General features: G+C 43.6%; 1 protein-coding gene across 1 annotated transcript; it reads right to left on the bottom strand.

The window, feature by feature from the left end:
* Positions 1-9,992: 9,992 nt before the first annotated feature.
* LOC308641288 (small ribosomal subunit protein eS1-like) lies at positions 9,993-10,500 on the bottom strand. Its single transcript, XM_081279757.1, has one exon. It carries the CDS (start codon positions 10,493-10,495, stop codon positions 10,139-10,141), a length of 357 nt encoding a protein of 118 aa, XP_081135883.1. The 5' UTR covers positions 10,496-10,500; the 3' UTR covers positions 9,993-10,138.
* Positions 10,501-22,046: the final 11,546 nt, after the last annotated feature.

Here is a 22,046-nt window from a genome sequence, read left to right on the forward strand (position 1 = left end):
ATCGGGACTCTGAACGTTCAGAGGAGGGGCAGTGGTGGATGGTTGGCAGCTGTGAATGGGAGGAGTTTAGTGGGGTCCCTGCCAACATGCCAGAAACCAAGTCAGTATCCAAATTCCCTCTCTTTCCTGGGACAGTACAAGCCTGATTTAGGAGGCTCCATTGCATTGGTCCCATCTCCTGAAGTTCTGGAAAGTGCTAAACCCAGGTAGAGAGACAACCTGAGGTTACTATGTTAGAGAATAGAGTCTCTAAGGAGCACAGCGCCTGGCATGTGGCAGCAGGTAGATGCAGAAGTCAGACAGCAAGAGCTGTAGTGTAAAGCCCAGGACCATACAGTGTCCAGTGCATGGGACAGATGGCTGAGAGAGGCAATGGGAGTGTGGGATTGCCAAGTGGGTCTGGCATTGTCCTCCTGGTGCCTCCAGAGCTGAGTGTGGAGCAGACAGCGGCCCCTGTTGGGCAGTCACATGCCAGGTCATCCCACCTCAGGGACTGCCTCTTTCTCTACTGCCATGTGTCCAGTCAGAGTTTCCAGCTCAAACCAAAGTCCTGGCATGGACTTTAGTTCTTGCACTGCTCTGTTACCCGGAATGAGCCAGCTGTCCTCTGCTTTCCTGTTTGATAAAGAGGCTGGGAAGAAAATAAAAGGAAAAAAAGGCTATGATCATAAAATTGAGATGAATGCTAAAATCAGAACGGTGAGCTAGACAAGAATCTGGAATGGCCATCAGCTAATTCCCTTATCTTTCAGGCCCAAACAGGAACGAACCTGGAGATAAATGGCTATTAGGGCAGGGATGTAGCTCAGTGGTAAGGCGCTTGCATGAATGAAGTCCTGAATTCAATCCCCAGTTCCAAAAACAATAAAAATAAAAATAAAGAGCCTGGGGATGAAGAGGAAATAAGTTGTCAAGAGAAGAGAGTGGATGCCCCTAGAGAAGATAGTGGGCCTGAGGGACAAAGAAGGGCAGTGAGGTTTGAAATGGCAGCAGAAGGCTCCAGTGCCAGGGAGACAGGCTTCCAGCTCCCCCACTGTGGGGCCATCAGGAGTTCTGGGTGGAGGTAGGGGCTTTACAGCCCTCCCCAGTCTCTCAGTTCTCCCCATGGACACCACAAGTCAAGACCCAACTGTCTCCTCCCAGTGACTCAGGCTTTGGCTGCCCTCCTGCCCACACCCAGGGCTGTGGTGTGGGTGCTCAGGAGGAGGGCTGCTCTGGTCACCAAGGCTTTGTTGTCCAAGGAGACATTTAGGTGGAGAAGTCCTTTGTGCCCTCCTGGCCATGTCACATTGGGCCACCCCAGGAATATGGGGTTGAACTCTGGTGGGGCTCGTCCTCCTCTTTCTGCCCTGAGCATGGCAGGCCACTTGTTTCTCACTAGCAAACTGCACGATAAGGCTATGTGCATCTTTTTCCTCTTTCTGGAGCTGTGGGTAGACAGTGGTGGGTGGATGGAGCCAGGGACAGGGCAGAGGACATGAGAAGAGTCAGCCAGGGCTGAGCAGAGGCTGTGGCTATGTGGAGCAAAGCCACACGGAAGCCAGAGGACACCACTGTCCCTGCTGGAGCCCAAGATAGCCGTGCTGGGGGTCATAACCAGATCCAAGGAAGAGGGAAAGGCAGAACCAATGACATTGTGATCGTGGTTATAGCTGGGTGTTAATCAGAATAACTAGCATTCATTCATTGAGGACCAACCTATACAGGCTGGTTCACATGTATTACTTATTGTTAATTTTTTATTGCTGTGTAACAAATCATCACAACAGCAACAATTTGGACAACACAAATCTTCAGATCACAGTTCTCCAGGTCAGATGATGGGCATAGGTGGCACAGTCAGGTCCGTGGCTCAGTGTTTTACAGGCTGAAATGGAGGCCGGCAGGCATGGTCATGTACCTTTCTGAGGCTCTGGGCATGTATCTACTTAGTTCTTGGCACAATTTAGTTCCCAGCTTCTAGACATCATCCAGGTTCCTGGTCAAGAGCCCCCTACATCTTCAAGCCAGCATGTGAGGAATCCTTTACCATGTGCCCCACCTCTGACTTCTTGGCCTTCAGCTACAGAAATGTCTCCACTTTTGAAGAGCTCCTGGAATTAAATTAGACTCTTCCAAGTCATCTCTCTTTTGCCCTATAACATAATATAATCACAGAAGTGACATCAACAGGCAGAAATCATGGGACCATCTTCAATACTAAAAAAATATGTGTTGTTTCTCCAAAATGAAAACTGCTTTGGCATCCTGTATGTCACCAGGAAGCCCTACAGGGGTGAGATCTGCTGTGGACTTTGCCTCGTGACCAGGGGCAACTCGTCTTTCTTTTCAACCTCAGTTTTCCCCTGAGTGAACTTAATTCTTTTAAATCCACATGTAGGAATTGGGCACCAATCACCAAGAGGGGACAACATGAACAGGGATTCATAGTCTAAAAGTGGCAATGGAAATATATAGAAGTAAAAGGCTAAAAAAAAAAAAAATCCCACAATAGCTGAGGTAGGGTCCCTGGGGTACAGGGAGAGAATCCACACGCCATGGAGAAGGGCAGAGGGAAAGAGCCTGGCTGCAGTTGGAGTAGAGAAGGAAGAGGGGGGGAGACTGGGGAGGCTCATGAGTGGGACATCAAGTACGTAGATAAGCGAGCATCTGCTTTGAGTGGAGGACAGCACAAGCAAAGGCCTGGTAGGGATGGGCTGTGGCTCACAATGGGAGTGGCCTGTGCAGGGAGGGTAGGGAAGAAGGGAGAAAAGGGGACATAGTAAGAGAGATGCAAGGGCCAGCCTGGAGGTCACAGCAGAAGTAAAAGGCTAAGAAAAGACTCAGTTTTTGGGAGGGAGGGTCACACAATGCTCATGTGGCATTGGAGCTGCTACGGAAATAGCACAGGGCCCTTGCTGCTGGCAGGAAATAAGGCCATGACCAGGAAGTTAGGGGGCAGCTCACATGGAGGATGGGACTCTAACTCTGGCTTTGCTGGTTGCTCACAGTGTGTACCTGGAACACGTAAGGAATAACCAGGAGCCAGTATGAATTGAGCAGAGTGGAAGTAGGTAAGGGGCAGAGGACACGTGTGTAGCAGGTCACACTGGGTGTTGTAGGTCATTGACAGGACTTTGGCTTGAAAAGTGAAAACAACAGAAGTTGTCTTTAGAGCAAGATCTGATTTAAGCATTAAATGGATCACTGTAGTTACTGTGTGAAGAGACTGAGGGCCATAACCAGTGTCTTCCACAGCTGGGCAACCGTGTTAAATTCAAGAGAACCACATCGTCAGGTCTGTATGTGCTGAAAACTTATACTGAGGAGACAAGACAAGTTAGTGTGGAGGAGTGGATAAGAGCCAGAGCTTTCCAGATGGAAGAATCTGGATTCAAGTCTTCCCACTACCATTCCCCAGCCTAAAAAATTACTTAAGGTCTCAGTTACCTCAAGAGGAACATTGTGTTAGAAATACCTACATGGTTAGGGTTGTTGAAGGGGCTGACTCACTCTAGACTGTCTGGCACACAGAGGAGACACTGAGAAAATAGTAGCTGTCATTATTGTTTAAATAACGATGCCAGGTAGCACTGGGCTTCTCTTTAGGGATGCAGGTGATGAATGTTGATGGGTTTGGAGAGGCAGGAATCATGAGGCATAAGGTCAATGGAAAGAGGGAGGGGGTGTAAGAGGATGGGAACTGGCAGGAATAAGCACAGTATGTCTCTCCACAAAGAGACACAGGGTGAGGTCAGTGTGAAATCTCCAAAGGAAGCCCCAGAAGCTGGGGGGAGAAGGGGAGGGCATGGGCAGGTGCCGGATTTAGCTGGTGGGAAGGCCAGATTCTGAAAAGCATGAACATGAATTATCTAATTGGAGGTGACAGGGAGTGGGAGAGGGACTAGACTGGGGCGGCTGGGAGGGGAGGAGCATGACAACCCCACAGCCTAGCTCAGCTCTTTCCCATCTCTGGGGGCCAGGAAAGGGGTGGACTAGGGGTGGGATCCCCAGCAGGTGTCCAGACGTCCAGGAGCCCTGGACTGCTATGAAGGAGGAGGTAGGCCTGTTTTTCCTGAAACCTGATCTTTGGGGCAGCTGCCCTTCTGCCTGATGGACCTGGGGACATTCCTTCCCCAGGAATTCACTCTCACCAGCATCTGGCCAGGGCTGTTTCTCCGTGAGAGGACAGGAGCTGGGTTAGAGAAGCCGGAGCGGGTGGAAATGGCAGAGCCTCCACTCATGTTCTGGGAGAACCCCTGAGAGGGAGTGAAAGGGTACAGCCTCCAGTGGGGCAGCCACAGACTTTCTCTCTTTCAACTCAGGGTCTGGCTGGGAGGAGAACAGATAGGCCTCCAAATTAGAGTTTGTGCAGCCTTTTTCAGCTCTAGGCCAATGATTCCCAACCTGGACATACTCTGTGCTTAAGTGTCCTTGGAGGTAGAAATGGAGGTTGGGAAGCAGTTTCCATGTTTATAAGAGAAAAAACAATCCCAGAAATCACGTATCTTCTGCTATAAGGCTAACTCCTTTTCATCCTTTGGATAAATGCCAGCCTTCTGAGAAGTTTTCTCTGACCCTCATATAAGCCAGGTTCCCAGAGGAACAGATGGCTTGTTCAAACAGGAACTTGGAGGAGATAGCAAGAAGGAACTAGTGAGACGCCATTGGCAGGATTCAGGGACACCAACAAGGAGTGAAAAAGCTAACAATGGAGCACAAATCCCCATCTACAGTAGGCTTAAAGGAGTAAAGAGGGGGCAGTTACCAGAACCCTGCAAGCAAGGGATAGGTCCTGTGGCATTTCAGAAGAGGAACAGAACTACAGCAGATCTGGATTCCAGGTGGCTGAATGGGGGAAAGGGGAGGGGAATCTGACCTTATCCTCCTCCTGCCAGAAAATCCAATTAGCAAAACCCTGTTGGAATCAAGAGGGCAGAAGAGCCCCATTGGTGCAGTCCTTCAACCCTGAGAGTCAGGCCAGGGATGCAGAGCAGAATGCAGGCAGGTGTGGAGTCACCTGGAGGGACAGACAGAGCATTCAGCATGCCTCCCAGGCTGTGCTGCAGGCAGAGCATGCCCATCCAAGCCTGTGCTTACCCACAGAGTAGTACTGTCATCTGGCATTTGTAATTGGCTGTTTCCTCAAATGCATCACCCTCAGGACCACAATCTTCCTGAGGGCAGGCACCGGGTTTGTTCATAAATGCTTATAAACTCCAATGGAGAAAAAGAAAACCCAGGCTGCTCAGAACTGAAACATCACACTTATTTTGGGCTGGAATTAAATCATCTCCATGTGGGAAGAGCAGTTATCTCCTGAAATCAGCAACTCAAATTACCAGTTCTGAAGGCCTGAGTAGTAAAACATGAGGCAACAAAGTTAATTAGTAATTTAATGAATTTAATTTGTTTAGTAGACAAAAATCCTTCAACACAACTCACCAGGTGAGAGGGAGAACAATAAAATGGAGTCCGTGGTGCTGAAAATCTCTGAAAACACCCTATTAGCAACACAGGATGGGCCATTCTGAGGATGTTTTATTTCTTGCATAACTGAGAGTAGGCTAGTGTCTGGTCCCTGAGGCCAACCAAGTATCAGTTATAAATGGGTTTTTGTGGAGCAGCCCTGATGGTTCTGCCTTCATCTCTCAGTCTCTACTGCTTTTATCAAGCCAAACTCACCCAAGGATACCTCCAGCATGACCTGTACCCCCAGCATGCTGAATCTCACTACCTTCGTTCCTGGTCACCCGGGCCTCCTTTCTTTTATTTTTCTTGTCTCTCTCCCTTTTTCTCCCTTTCTTTTGTGGTACTTGGGATTGAACTCAGGGCCACTCTATCACTGAGCTACAAACTCAGCTCTTTTTATTTTGAGACAGGGTCTCAAGAGATCCTCCTGACTCAGTCTCCTGAGTAGCTGGTATTTCAAGCATGCACCATTGTGTCTGGAATCCTTTCTTTTCTCTTATCTGGTAATTCTGATCATACTATGCTCCTACTCAAAATCTCACAATGGGTTCTGATTTCATTCTGGAATACAGCCCAGTTTCCTTATCAGGACAAAAAGCCCCTACAACTCTCACTGCTACACTTAGGCCCTGACTAGGAGTCCTTCTCCCTCTTGCTCCCATTAGTTCTTCAGGACTCAGCTTAGATTCCCTCAGAGGAAACTTCCCAGAGCCCCCTATTAGATTCTCATTATGGCCCATGCTTTTCCATTACAGTGCTCATTTAAACTGGAAAAAAAAAATTATTGCAACTCATTGCACATTAAATAGTGCCTGTGAGCTCAGCCATGCAGGAGCCTGACCTGCCTTCTCCTTAGCTGGATCCCCATTGCCTGCCCAGTTCTCTTCATTACATATTTGTTGAACAAATAACAAAATGAAGATCTTTCCTGGAATGCCAACAAGCTTGTTGGGGAGACAAAGATTGACATATAAAAAGATTCAGAACAACGAGGGATGATTTGTGTATAGCTATTTCCAGATAGCTTGGCCCCCATTATCAGAGGTTTAGGAATTCAGAAAAAGAAGGAAAGTGCATTATTGATCTAGTGAAGATTTGGCCTGAGGTCACTCATTCCACGGGGAAGGGAAGAGAGCAAGTAAAGTAACATTGGTTGTGTACCTACAACATCCCAGGAAACTTAATAGAATATCTTAAAATCTTCATGCTTATACTAGTTTTATAAATGAGGAAACTGAGGCCCAGAAAAAGTGAAGTGAAATCAGCCATGTAAGTTCACACAGCAAGTAAGTAGCAGAACAGGGAGTCATACCAGGCAGGTCAGACTTCAAGCTTGCATTCCTGTCATCAGGCATAGGAAGCGGGTGGTGAGATGTCACTCCCAAGCCAAGAGGGCATTTGGGTTTGAACTGTGGCTTAGGATAGAAGGGCATCTCAGCCATGGGGATGCTGAAGGCTGGCCTTGTTCTGACACTGAACTCAGGCCTGAGATGCCATCTAGGTGCATACATGGGGATCCCAAGAGGTCAGGCAGCAAGCAAGGCAGTTGGGCCCATGCCAGAGCAGCTGCAAGTCCTTGGAGATGGCCTGAAATTGGACAAACTCTGGAATCAGGGTCTGGGCACTTCTCCCAGCATTTGACTTTGGACAGAAACACTGAAGCTGTGGTTTGAGATTTTCCTTCCTCAACAAAACTCAGCACAGGCTGTTAAAGGATCCAACACAGGTGAGGAGAGTGGGGTGGGGTGGGATGGGCTGCCCTGTCTCAGTGAGGTGGGGGAGGAGCAGGAGGGGGTCATTCCTGCCAGGCTGACCTCAGCTGGGTAATGTGATCAGCCTGTCATGGTTCTGAGCCCTGATTTGGGAAGAACAAAGAGACCAGGCCCCTTTGCCTCCTCTAGCCCAGGAATGCAGCTGGGGGCCAGGCCGTGACCAATCCGGAATGCAGGTTGGGAGCGCAGCGAATGCGGTTTGTAGAGCAAGGCTTTCATGCATTGATGGGAGCCCCGCTTACAAAGCCAGGCTGACATGCCCCGCGCTTCCAACTTTGATATCCCAGCCCCGCCTTGGGGGAGCTGTGCATCCCCAAGCTGTCTCGCCCTGGATTGCCCTGCTGTGGCCCTTGAGGTATTGGTAGGGTAGAGAGTGGAGAACTCAAATCCATACTCCCTCCCCAACCCCACCAATATTCCTAGGATCCAGCATCCCCTCATTTATCTCTCTCCATCTCAGGAAGTCTGAGAAATAGGCAAGGGGATAGAGACAGGCTCCTGCTAAGCCAAATCTCAGCTCCTAGGGCTGGGGAGAAATGGATGGATAGACAGATACACCATGGGGGAGGCTGCCAGGCCTCAGGAAGTTGCTGCTCTGAGCTGGTCACAGAAACCTCTTAAGGCTACCCCCTCCAGGGAGATGAATAATGTTGGGTTGGGGGGTCTGACTCCCAGTGGATATCTGAATGCTTTCTGCCTTCCAAAGTTTCTGGCTGCCCCACCCCCAGCATCTCTTCCCAATGACAGGTCACTCAGTGTGGGGTCCTCCTGGCCTGCCCTTGTCTGCCTTCCCAATTATCCAATGCTCCTCAGTCCTGCCTCCCCTGAGCTCCATGCACTTCCTTTCTTCCTGGGTATTAATAGTAACAATCCTTTATAGTTTACAAAGCACAATGAGATACACTAACTTATTCTTATGAGAGCCCTATGAAGTGGGAACTCTTCCCTTCAGTGTATGCATGAAGGTAGAAGGCAGGGAGCAGGTGGAGGGTGATGGACTGCAGGCTCACATGGATGCTGTTGAATTAGATGAGCCCTGGAGTGGAAATGGGGAGATGCCAGTGATCCAGGGGCTAAAATAGTCCATGAAGTGAGGGTTCAGAAGCTTGGAGGATATTCTGCTTATTTTTCAATTTCTGGTCTTTTACACAGAACCTGGAGAAGTGGAGGTATTTAAGAAATGTTTGTGCTTGATTTGAATGTGTCCATTGTTCCCCTGCCTTATCTCCTTTCCTTTAGGAAAGTCTGCTCTCATGAAAGAATCTGACAGCCACATTGAAATATAAATGACAGATGATAGTTCACAAATTATGCCTCTCAAAGAAGTTGGTTCTTACATTACAGATGCAATTTCAGTGAGGAGAGGCTGGACAATCTCCATGATTACAAGAGTCATGTAAAAAGAATGGAAGAAAGAACTTCCCCAGAGGCCCCTGGCCTTCCAAGAGTCCAAGGATTCATAGGGAGGAAATATGATGGGTAGAAAGCTCTGGGCTTACTCTCTGATTTCCTCTTTGTATTAGTCAGCTTCTGTTGCTGTGAGAAAATACCTGAGAAAATCAATTTAAAAGGAGAAAGGATTTATTTTTCATGGTTTTTGAGATTTTGGTCTATTGGTCATTTGACCTCATTGCTTTGAGCTTTTGACCAGCAGGAGCATGTGGAGGAGCAGAGCTGCTCACTTCATAGTGACCAGAAGCAAAGGGGTGGGGAAGAAGGGGCCAGGACAAATTAGAGCCTTCAAGGACACACCCCTAGTTCCTCCAACTAGTTTCCACCTCCTAAAGTTTCCACCACCTTCCAAATGTGCCCCCAGCTCCTGGAGACCAAGTCTTCAACACATAAGCCTGTGGGGAACATTTACTCTCCCAGAATGTTAGAAGCAGAGGGACCTTAGAAATGGTCCAGATCTTTGGTTTAGAAAAGAGATTCTGGGCTGGGGGATTTAGCTCAGTGGTAGAGTACTTGCCTAGCATGCACAGTCCCTGAACTTGATCTGCAGCACTGCAAAAAATAAAATTAAGAGATCATCCTTCGTTTTGTTGCTTTCTGTGTGGGCTTCATTCTCTTGGGCTTTCTGGCAGCTTTCAGGTTCTTGTCATCCCATTTTCCTAACTAGAAGAAAAATAGGGATTCTCTCTTCTGGATTCCCATTCCCAGGAAAGGGTTCTGCACTGGCTCATTTGAGGGATGCCTGCCACCCTGACCCACTACAATAGGGTAGTTCTGGAAACAGGATGGGATGACCCAATGACTATTTGGACTATGAGTTAAAGGAAGCTGTAGGAGGAAAGAGCTCTCCAAGACAGGGGAATATCACAGGTATTGTCCTGGGGTAGCTCATGAGCAAGGCAGACACCCTGAGTTGAATCTACTACAAAGCAAGTTCATTACAGCACTGTTTGTGACAATGAGATCTCAGAAACAACCCATGTATATATCAACAGATAAACAGATGAATAAGTCATGGTACTTTTTAGGGAATTCTATGCAATCCTTAAATCTTTTTATTTATTTATTTATATGCGGTGCTGAGGATTGAACCCAGTGCCTTACAAATGCCAGGCAAATGCTTTACCACTGAGCCACACTCCAGCCCCCTAAAATTCAGATTTTTAATAGTGACTAATAAAAAGTCCTATTTGTGAAAGAGAGAGAGAGAGAGAGAGAGAGAGAGAGAGAGAGAGAGAGAGAGAGAGAGATATTAGGGGCTGGGGCTAATCTCTGAAACATATTTTTTAACTTTCTATATTATGAAGATTATTCCAACATCTTCTTCTGGATTTGGCAGACCTGTTGGTGCCAAGCATAAGAGGTCTTACATATCTGATTATTGCATTTTTTAGTAAAACCAACACAGAACAGACACAGCAAATAACCATCGGTAGTCTTGACATCAACATGAGCTTTCATCATCATCTACCATTTTTTGACCATGGAACACATTTTGTTATGGTAAGATCCATGCCATGGAAGTTGGTCAGGCAGTTTTTTCCCTGAACATCCTCAGTAATTAGTTCGAACTTCCTAAATTCAACTTCATCATTCTGCAGATCAGCAAGAATCACTTCAAACACCCAACCCTTGAGGCCATCGGATGCAATTTTGGTTCCTTGGGTCCTTGTGACTAATGTTTTTCCAATATTTCTTATATTGAACATCGCTGATGCTTTCACGTCATACCAATCTTTCTTAGAAAATGGATCAACCACTTTCTTCTTGGCTCCCTTCTTGCCACCTTTTGTAGGGTGCTTGTTCTTGCCTACCATCATGGTGCTGCTCAGAGAGCCAAAAGGGCCCTAATCTCTTTTTTAATTTTTTTTTTTAGTTGTAGACAGACACAATACCTTTATTTAATTTATTTATTTTTATGTGGTGCTGAGGATCAAACCCAGTGCCTGTTATGTGCTAGGCAAGTGCCCTACCACTGACCCATAACCCCAGCCCAATAATAATCTCTTTATACTTACATATTTAAAAATTTTTACTAAAAGCATTTATTGCTTTTGTAGTAAGAAATGAATATAAATGAAAAGGAAAACAACCAAATGTTTATATTCTTTAGGTAAAGAATATGCAGTATATAGAAGTTAAGTAACCTGCACAAAATCACACACAGGAAAATAAGTGGATATTTAGAGCTTGCAAGTCTAACGGTCTAGGAGGTGAACTTTCTCTATCCATCTGTGTAGTCTAGCTGTAGGGACAAGATGGTCATGAACTACAAGAAGAATCCAGGTCAGAGGGCTGCAGGTGCATGTCCATGTGCAAGGAGCAAACCTGAAAGTGGGAAGCAGATTGAGGGCTAATTCTTCTTGCCTAATGCTGTTGCGTGGACTCCTCCCACCACTCCTACTCAGTAAACTCAAGCCAGACAATGGATGATGGTCAGGAATGGGTTAAGCCAAAGCCTTTGCTGGAGACAGGATGCCATGGTCTCTTGGAACATGAAAGGAACTCAGCGGCTCCTGGTAGTAATGAGAAGTAAAGAGGCTCAGGTCCAAATCAATTAGAGTCTCTGTTTGAAATGTAAGCCAGGTTCCTAACCCAAAGCCCCCTTTCCCTCATCCTGGTCCTGGAGTCCCAGAAGAATAAAAAGAGAAAAGCTCAACCTTATGAAGACCACACTATTTTCTCTGTGGGGACCCTGCCTCATGTGGCTGTGCCGGCAGCTCAGCCAGATGGGTCTCGCTGACAGGAACCAGCAGTCAGGATGACCTGTGCTGATTCCTCTTGGCACCAGATCCTCTGCCAGGCATGTAGGGCTGGGCAGGGAGGGCTGTGGCTCTGACAGGAGTCAGGTAAGGCCTGGCACTAGTCCCAAATGCCTAGGATGCTCTACCCCACCACCCTTCTGTAATTCAGGCTATGTGAATTGAAAATGTCCACCCATGATAATATGGGTTTGATTCCAATGCCTTTTTTTGATCCCACCTTTTATGGGCACCTCTGGGCCTCCTTATTCTAAGCTTCCTTTCTAAATGCTATCTGGGACCCTATCTTTTTATCCAGTCTTGCTTGCTCTGAAATTTGATGTGAAGAAAATTCCAATTCCTGTATGTTCTGGCTATGTGACCTTATAGCACTTGTGACAGGGGTCCCCAGAAACCATTCTGTGATTCAGTTTTTTAAAAATAAAAGATGGGGATTTAATAATAAAAGTGGGGAATGACTAAAATGATGTCTACAAAGCTCCCTTGCTCCTCAGTGTCTCATTCCTAACAAAGAGAGATAATGAATCTGCTAAAGGACAAGGAAATATCTTGGAAATGACTGAGGGGCTTAAATCAGGAGAAAGCAGTTACTGAGAGAGAGGGCAGGTATTCTGGCTGATAGTGGTCCCAGAGCCAGTTATATCAGTATAGGAGACAGGTGGATGGTATGTGCCAGGGCTCCCCTACAGATGGGATCTGTTTCTAGAATGACTGGGTGGGGGAATGCAAATTGGAGGGAAAATAGGCTGATGCAAGTTATCTAAGGTAAGAGCAAGGCAAGTGTATGTTGGACCTGATTATAGATGATGTGGCAGGGTGGAGGGCTCTGCAGTCAGGGCATCTTACACCAAAACATGAAGGGAAGGCTTTGAGGCCTTGACTCATGGTGGAAACAGGATGAGGGAAGCAGAGGGAGATCAGGCCTCTCCCATGTAACCACTGTATGACCCAGAGCAAGAATATCTCCATTTTATTCTGCAGGAGGTATCATAAGGCACATGCTCCAGGGCAGAGGTTTTGGAACTGAACTCAGAGGAGCACTTTCTGCAGCATCATCAGGACTCCATCTCTCCACATTAGGTTTCTGAGCCCAAAATGGGTTTGGCCATTGTCAAAAAACAGGTTTGAGTAATGACACTGGATATTTGTGCCTGAGAAGGATTCATGGAGAAGAAAGATCATCTAGTGAGAATGAAAATACAATAGTCATAGAATTGGTGATGGAAGAGAAGTTGAGCCAAAAGATGGTTGAGCAAGAGGCTAATAGAAAGTGAGGCCAGGCTGGGTGAAGAGCACAAGCTCTGGGGTCAAGTCTCCTGTTATGAGTCCTGGTGAAATCGTGTGATGGTTCCTTTCTGTGCCTCAGTTTACCTACTTACAAAGGGAGATAAAATGCTGTCCTTATAGGGCTCTCTGTGGGTTAAATTAGCAAATATGCACAGAGTTGGAGACAGGAAGATATTAAAAGAGGGGTTGGAACACAGAATAGTATAGCCAAGAAGAAAGGCAAAGCCAGGAAGAAATGTAGAGAATGTCAGATCATTATCATGGGGCTGGGACACCTTATGCAAGTCTGGGCATCTCAGGGTATTCCCTGGGGCTTCAGAACATCAGCATTCTCCCCCCACCTCAGGTCTATCTCCACAGCAGTGTTGCCAAAGTCACACTCACCCCAGGACACATACAGCATGTCTTGTGGAGAGGGTCCTTTTGTTCTATTCTCAGGCATTTTTTTGCTTTTTGGATTTTTATCATTTGCTTGACGTGTGCAAATATAGATTATAGCATGTAGTCTGCACAAAAACCCAGAAAGGCAGATAGATATGATTTAGTAATTGCGTTTCACAGATGCTCTTATGATTTGGACCTGGAATGTCTTACAAAGCTCATATGCTGAGGGCTGTGCAGCACTGTCCACAGGTGGGGCTTTTGGGAAATGATCAGATCATGAGGGCTCTGACTTCATCAGTGGATTAATCTATGTGATGGGTTAATAATTTGAATGGACTACTGGGTAGAAACTGTAGGCAAGTGAGGCATGGCTGGAGGAAGTAGGACAATGGGGTCATTCCCTTGAGTACTACATGTTAGCCTTGGCCCCCTACCTTTCTCCCTCCCCTTCTTCTCCTCCCTCCTTCCTGGCTGCCATCATCTGACAGCTTTTCTCCACCGTGTCCTTCTGCCAGAATGTTTTAACTCACCTGAGGCCCAAACAATGGAGGCAGTTCACCATAGACTGAAACCATGAGTCCAAATGAATCTTTTTTCCCCCTCAGTTGTTTTTCTCATGACTTGTCACAGCAATGGAAATCTGACTAACGGATATGGATACTGCAGCAGAGAGAAGTTAGTTACATAGCTGGTAGAGGTGAGGTCAAAATTTGAGCCATGGCTGGGGGTGTAGTTCAGCAGCAGAGTGCTTGCCTAGCATGCAGGAGGCCCTGAGTTCAACCCCCAGCACTGAAAGAAAAAATTGAACCCCATATCATTACCATTAAGTAGTTCTACAAATCTCCACTCAGGCTTCCCTGGGGTCGGGAAAGGCTCTAAAAGGGGCACCAAGGTTTTACAGTGTCCAGAGCTAGTGTATGACTAAGTGTTCATATGATTAAAATAGTGTCTGACATACCATGAAAACTTAATAGTTAATTATCATTATGATAGTATTATGATTATATGAAACTGATTCTTGGGAGGCAGTATAAAACAGTAGACTTCAAGTTCAAGCCAGTGCTTGAACTTCTGGTTAAAACAGCAAATTATACACACACTTTAACTTCCTGAAACCTCATTAAAACAAAACAAAAGGAAACTTAAAAAAAAAATCTAAACAAAGACATGGGAAAGGAGACAACAGCAACAAAAGTCTGGAGGCAAGAAAGCACATTTAATAAATAGCATACTAATAAGTGGAAACTGTCTAAGTAGGCAGGAGAAAGTTAAGTCCTAATTCAGACACAAACAGCCCAAATTATATTTCAGAAGACCCCAAGACTCAAGAATTAGTGATAAGAGACTTCTAGAAGAAGGAGCAGCAAAATGAGCACAGAAACCAAGAACATTGGCTCAAAGTTTGCTCAAAAAGCAGGTGGACCTCAAATCCTCTCTTCTCCATGCTTCCATCTCTAGCAAAAACTAGACCTCTGTTCTCTAGAGACGGTAAAACAGATAGTTTCTAAACCACATGATAAAAGCACAATTAGAGGTATGTGAAAATAGGGGACTTTAGCATTTTTACACATTGAATGTTGAAACTGCCAGTGTTTTTACTCTGAATAACGCAAACTACACTTATATTCTCCAAGCAGGAAACCAGATAGTTTGACAGATATTAGATTTGATAAAATGACTTTATCAAATGATATCAAGAGTTTCCCAGTGGAATGGCCCAGCTACATCATCCTACAGTGAAATCCACAAGTGACAAACCCTGCTTATGGGAAGTACCACCACATGCCTGTTAGTACTCTGTTCGTAAGTGGTTGGCCAAGAAGCACCAGACATTTGAAAAAAGCTTCTAACTTGAAACCAAAAGTCCAAACCAGCAGAAGACAAAAATCTTGGAGAAAACAGAGACTGTGTATGAAGAAAACATATACTTAGAAGATGTGATGTTGCATCTAAAACTCAAGAATGGGATGATATTAAAAAAGAAATTCTCAGGGAACATAAAAAGAGCTCTTGGAAATGAAGTATGCTAGAAGAAAGTTTTCAAAATCATTAGATAATTAAAAAATAAATTGAGAAAATTACTCAGAAAATAAAGGGAAGTGTTAGGAGAGAGGGAAAAAAGAAAATTAAAGATGTGTCAAGAAAACATCCAAGTTATAGGAATTCTAAAAACAGAATAGAGAAAATGGATGTTAAAAGAATAATTAAAGGCACAATTCAAGAAAATTTTCCCAGTCTTAAAGACATGAATTTCCAGACTAATAAAGCTCACTGAATGCCCCCCCAAAAAAATCAATGAAGAAAAAGAAGAAGGAGGAGGAGGAGAGAAAGAAACATCATCATGAATTTTATTTTGGTATTAGTAATAAAGAGAAGATTCCAGAAGGAATAAGCAGGGGTTTCAAAAGAGGAAATCAGAATAGCAGTAGGCCTTCCCACAACAACACTGGAGACAGAAAATAGAAAAAGGTGAGATACTCCCAAGCCAGAATTCACTACTCACCCAAACTCTCACTCAAGTAGAGAGGTGGGAAGAATGGAGGCATCTTTCAATAAGGCAGTCTCCACATTTTGTCTTCTATGAGCTCTACCTCAGGAAACTACTATAAAGGATATATTCCACCAAAAATAAAGATGGTAGACATGACTCCCAGGGAAAAAAAAGACTCCATATAAGGGAAAAGGAAAGCTTTATAGATGGCGAAAGAGAATGGAAGCTAACAGCTTAGCAGTAGCCTAGGGAGTTTCAGTCCAGACTGGACCAGCAAGAAGACCCAAATGTGACCTCTTCAACAAAATGAATGGGTAGAATATCTAAGGCATCTTAACATTTTAAGATAGTTGAGAAGGCATTGCTCAATCTGAGGAGACTCTAGGAATAAATTAATGATAAATATGTAGAAAGCAAAACAAATAAATAAAACCAAAATGATTTTTAACTATAGGAAGAAAATTTAGCAGGAAAAGGAAAATAATCATTATACACTCATGACTTGGCTGTGAAAAGTGTTTATATATTCATGCTAAGGTAAATATTGAATGTTGATCTAATGAAGATTATGGCCTAATTATACTGGGGAAATTGCAGGCAGAGTGTGGCAGGAGATGTATGCATGGGTGTGCTATGAGGGTGGGAGTTTTGGTGAGACAGATAAATCTTCTGTCTCTGAAATCTCTGTTATAAATCTATGACTGGCCTTGTCAAATGGTTCATCCATGGATCTTATCTAAACCTTGTGGGAAAGTAGAATTCTTTGCAGTAAGCAGTTTTTTTTTTATATCTTTTTGTCTAGTTTTCAGCATAAAATTCTAACCCACATTTTCCCCCTAGTAATTACTATGGAATATTTTTTAATATCATTTTAAGTGGATTCACTTTCCAGAATCATTTTTCCAGAATCAATTATCCTCCAGCAATGGGAACCTTCTGTGAAGCTTGAGGTATCAGACTCATACCTGATGTAGTTTGTCATTAGCATGAAATTCCTTCCAAGTCTCATATTTTATCTTAAAATTTTGTGATAAATTTACATCTGGCAAATTACTTATCTGTTAAATTACTTATAGTTTCCCCTAAAAGTTTCAAATAAAAAGGATTCTTTAGAAAATGAGCCATTTTTCTTCTGTGGCTTTCTGTACCCCTGGGGCATGTTGAATGCTTCCCTCAGGATACATGAATTCCATTTGCAAAATCTGACTATAAGGAATGATCAAATTTATTTGGACTTTGACAATGTCCAGTGGGGGAGAGCTGCCAGTCAACTAACATACACAGCTATAGAAAAATCTCAAATATGCTGCCTTAGAATAGCTAACTTGGAGCAATGCTCTAGTGACTCTATGAGAAAATTAATTCTAAATGCCCTCCTAAGTTGCTAAATTGATTAAAAACTTTAAGTCTTTCCAAGCATGGTTAGATGCCAAGACCTGAGGTCCCCTGACTGTACTCCTGGGTCATGTCAAACAAAACCATATCTCTATTTAAAGGACTCCTCATCTGGTAATGAGAACCACAGTTTCTTTTGCTGTGCTTTTCCTGTGCATTAGAAAGAAAGCTGGCATATTATATGTATTATCTGTAATCCATATCAGTCTGTTATTATCCTCTTTCTCCAAATGAGAGAACGAATAGTTAAATAATTTTGCCAAGGCCCCACTGCCAGAAGGTGATAGAACCATCATTAGACTCATTCCGTTTCCCTAAAACTAGGCAACTTAGATGTCACACTTGTATTCTGTTTATAATACAAGTGACTAGCATGCCTCTTAGCCTGTCTTCTTCAAATGCCAATGGTCTCAGCTGGACTTGCAGAAAAACTATTTAACAGTTCAAAGTTTAGCTCCTGCTTGAGGGTCCAGGACACAGAGATTTTCCTTTAATTGAAGGAAGACTCCACAACTTCTTTCTAGCTTATTCAAACTTTTTTTTTTCCTTTTTGGTAGCTTTGGACAATATGAAACATCCTTTCTGTTACAGAAATAAAATAAAGTAAATGGTATTAAATAAAATTATGCATATTTTCTTCTAGCACATTGTAGTTTTGTGTTTTCTTAGGAAGTAGTTGGAGTTCTCAGGCATAGTCACTCCATTATTGATCACTGATCTACTCTCGATCATTGTAAAGGAATCTGTTGAAACCAATATAGAATTGCATGAGGGTTTTATTAGGCTTTCATTGGCTTTGACTCAATGATTACATGAGAAGAGTATAGATCCCTAGTTGCTGGTGTTCATATAAAATCTGCATTTTGGTACCAGCATTGGAATCAAAGTCCACAGGGACTATTTCTTTCTTTTTTTGTTTTTAAGAGAGAGTGAGAGAGAGAGAGAGAGAGAGAGAGAGAGAGAGAGAGAGAGAGAGAGAGAATTTTTAATATTTATTTTTTAGTTCTCGGCGGACACAACATCTTTGTTGGTATGTGGTGCTGAGGATCGAACCCGGGCCGCACGCATTCGAGGCAAGCGCGCTACCGCTTGAGCCACATCCCCAGCCCACTATTTCTTAATTGAAGTATCATTATACACATTTTAAATTTTTCATTATTTTTAAATTCTAAAAATATCAATTTAGAACATTCTAAACCATAACGACATTCTGATCCCTTTTTTTCCTCCCCCTGTTTTTTTAAGTAATAATTTTTTAAAAATGTGTACCCTAATAACCTGATCCAGTATTATCTATAGATGGACACTTTTTTTAGGATAGCCATATCAATTTTATTTTTTCCATATTTTTATTGGTATATTACACATAAGACTCTTAGCTTTATTTATTTATTAAGGTACCAGGGATTGAACTCAGGGGCACTCGACTGCTGAGCCACATCCCAGCCCTATTTTGTATTTTATTTAGAGACAGAGTCTCACTGAGTTGCTTAGTGCCTTGATTTTGCTGAGGCTGGCTTTGAACTTGTGATCCTCCTGCTTCAGCCTCTGGAGCCTCTGGGGTTACAGGCATGCGCCACTGCAACTGACTGGTGAGACTCTTAGCTTTAGAAAACAAAAAATAAAAACAGTATCTTAAGAAAAAAATTCTGTCTTTACCCATCTGTATGCCTCTAGGCTTCCTCTATACTGAATAGTCTTCCTCTGTACTGAAGTGGAATGATCCTCTGCACAGGTGAGAGCTTGGTGAGACACTTTAAAAACAATCAAAATTGCTACCCATGGAATTAGTATCCCAAAATATGATCAGTAAAGGATATTAACACTCCAGGATCTCTTTATGCAACATAATATTGAAGTATCTGCCATCTAGTATCTATCAAAGGAGACATTTATAGCTGGGTGCAGTGGTGCAGTCCTGTAATCCCAGTAACTTGGGAGGCTGAGGCAGGTGGATCAAAAGTTCCAGGCCAGCCTTAGCAACATAGCAAGACCCTGTCTCAAAATAAGAAATGAAAATGGCAGGATGTAGCTCATTGATAAAGTACCTCTAGGTTCAATCCACAGTACCAAAACCAAACAAAAACCCAGTGACATTTATGACAGATTCTCGAAGAATATGGAATTTATCTATTTAGCAAATTTAAAATTCTTATCTTTCTGGAGCAGCTCCAGTTCTGTTCAAAACTGTTTCTGTCACTACAATTTGAGACATATCAAAGAAAAGTTGGCAAACTACTGGGGCCAGCCCTCTATGTGCACAAAGGACCAAGGTCCTCTAAGGAAATAATCCCAAGGGAGGAGAGAGGGAGACAAGTTGGATCCAGCAACAAAGCTTGGTGTTAAAGGGGAGAAGAGGGCACTTCTACCCGTAGCTTGTTAGACAGGAGGGATAATCTTGTATACAGTATTCTTTGAGTTTGTTTCTGCTGTGCCGGGACTAACTGGAAGAAGGGGAGCTTATGGTAAAAATCAAAAGAGTTGGCTTCCTAAAATCATGATCACCTGGACACAGTGGCATGTTCCTATAATCCCAGCTACCTAGGAGGCTGAGGTAGGAGGATGGTTTAAGCCCAGATAACACACAGACCCTATTTCAATAAATAAATAAATAACAATCATGATCCATATGGGGACACAGGACTGTGTTGTTTTGGATTTCTGACAGAACATAATGATGTAAGGAGAGAAAGATATTTTCTCTTTTTCTGTTGCAAGCACATGTGATGTTCTGGGGGCTTCTGAGGACTCCATGTCACAAGAATTGTGTAGGGAAGGATGGCCATGTGCAGCATAGGTTGTGATGCTGGAGAGTCCAACTGCTACCCTGAGATGGCTCCAGTGCTCAGAAGAAAATGCAGCTGCCCTGGGAGTTAGGACAAGCAGTTCTCAGCAGAGGTGGCAGAATTGAGTAGATGCCACCAGGGAGCCAACTGGACTGCCTTGTGAGCACCCATAAGATGCTTGCTCATGTGTAATTATAGAGAGACTTTATAAACAACTGGAAGTCCTGCATCAGTTGGTTTGGGAAAGAGCCAGGACAGCTTGGACTGTTACAGTGAGGGTGTCGCCTTGTGTGCCCTGTCTGATATGGCCAAGGCACAGAGTGTAGCAGATGTTGTCTGTACCCTGCCTGTACCTCATTTCAAAGCATGTTGACAGACATCCCAAACGCAGGTAACTGCATCTCTTTGCCTGAGGGTTTTCTTTGCCTGCTGAAACCTGCAGGTAGGCTGGACTAGCCAAGGAATTAATGATCTCCAAAATAGCCCTTAAATAATGACTGATGGGAATTGGTCAGCCCTCAGCCAATGATTGATATAAATACTCTAGCTGCTTCCACACTCAAATAGGTTGACTCTGAATCTGTTCAATACTCCAGAATTTCCCAATGGGGGTAAGCTCTAATTTCCCTTATGAGAGGTTTCTTTTCCTTTCCCATCCCTCTCCTCTCCTTCTTGATCTCCTTCTTCTACTCTACTGATCTTGTATTTTTATGATATCCAATCCTCACCTCCTTCTTTTATTTTGCTCTAGCTTCCACCTATGAAAGAAAACATTTGACCCTTGATTTTCTGAGACTGGTTTATTTCACTTAGTGTGAAGTTCTCCATTTCTGTCCATTTACCAACAAATGCCATAATTTTATTCTTCTTTATGGCTGAGTAAAATTCCATTGTGTACATATACCACAATTTCTTAATCTAGTGTCTGTTGATGGGCATTTAGATTGATATTCTATAATTCAGCTGTCATGAATTGTGCTGCTATAAACATTGAAGTGGCTGAATGGCTATAGTATGTGGATTTTATTTCTTCTGAATAAATACCAAGGAGCAGGATAGCTGGGTCATTTGATGGTTCTAGTACTAGTTTTTTGAGGAATCTTTCCAGAGTAGTTGTACTAACCTGCAGTCCCACCAACAATGAATGCGTGTCGCTTTTTCCTCCATCCTTTCCAACATTTATTATTGTGTTCTTGATCATTGCCATTCTGACTGGAGTGAGATGAAATCTTAGTGTAGTTTTGATTTAGTGTAGTTTTGATTTGCATTTACCTGATTGCTAGAGATGTTCAACATTTTTCATATATTTGTTGGATATTTGTGTTTCTTCTTTTGAAAAATGTCTATTTAGTTCTTCTGCCCATTTGTTGATTGTTTTATTTATTATTATTATTTTGATATTAAGTTTTTTGAATTCTTTATATGTTCTGAATATTGTCAGATATCCCTGTCAGAGGAGTAGGTGGCAAAGATTTTCTCCCATTCTGTAGGCTCTCCCTTCATGCTCTCAATCATTTCCTTTGCTGTCCAAAAGCTTTTAAATTTGATGGTGGGCTGGGGATGTGGCTCAAGCGGTAACACGCTCGCCTGGCATGCGCGGGGCGCTGGGTTCGATCTTCAGAACCACATAAAAAAAAAAATAAAGATGTTGTGTCCACCGAAAACTAAAAAATAAATATTAAAAAATCCTCTCTCTCTCATAAATAAATAAATAAACAAACAAATAAATAAATAAATAAATAAATTCGATGGCATCCTACTTATTGATTCTTGGTTTTATTTCTTGAGTTTTAGGGATCTTGTTAAAGAAGTTGGTACCAGTACCAATACGTAATGGAGTGTTGACCCTATGTTTTCTCCTCCTCCTCCTCCTTCTCCTCCTCCTCCTCCTCCTTCTTCTTCTCCCCCCCCCCCCAACAAGGGATTGAGCCCAGGGGCACTGAGCCACATCCTCAGCCCTTTTTATCTTTTATTTTGGGGCAGATTTCACTAAGCTGCTGAGGGCCTTGCTAAGTCTCAGAAGCTAGCTTTGAACTTGTGGTCCTCCTGCCTCAGCCTCCTAAGCTGCTGGAATTACAGGTGTGTGCCATGACACCTGGCCAACCTTCTGTTTTCTTCTAGCCATTGCCAGGTTTCTGCTCTAATTCTCAAGTCTTTGATGCACTGTGATTTGACTTTTTTTGCAGGGTGAGAGAGAGAGATAGTTTCAGTCTTCTACATATAGCTATCCAGTTTTCCCAGCACCATTTGTTAAAAAAGCTGGGTT

This window comes from Spermophilus citellus (genome assembly GCF_964194105.1).
Source record: "Spermophilus citellus genome assembly, chromosome: 2".
NCBI lineage: Eukaryota > Metazoa > Chordata > Mammalia > Rodentia > Sciuridae > Spermophilus > Spermophilus citellus.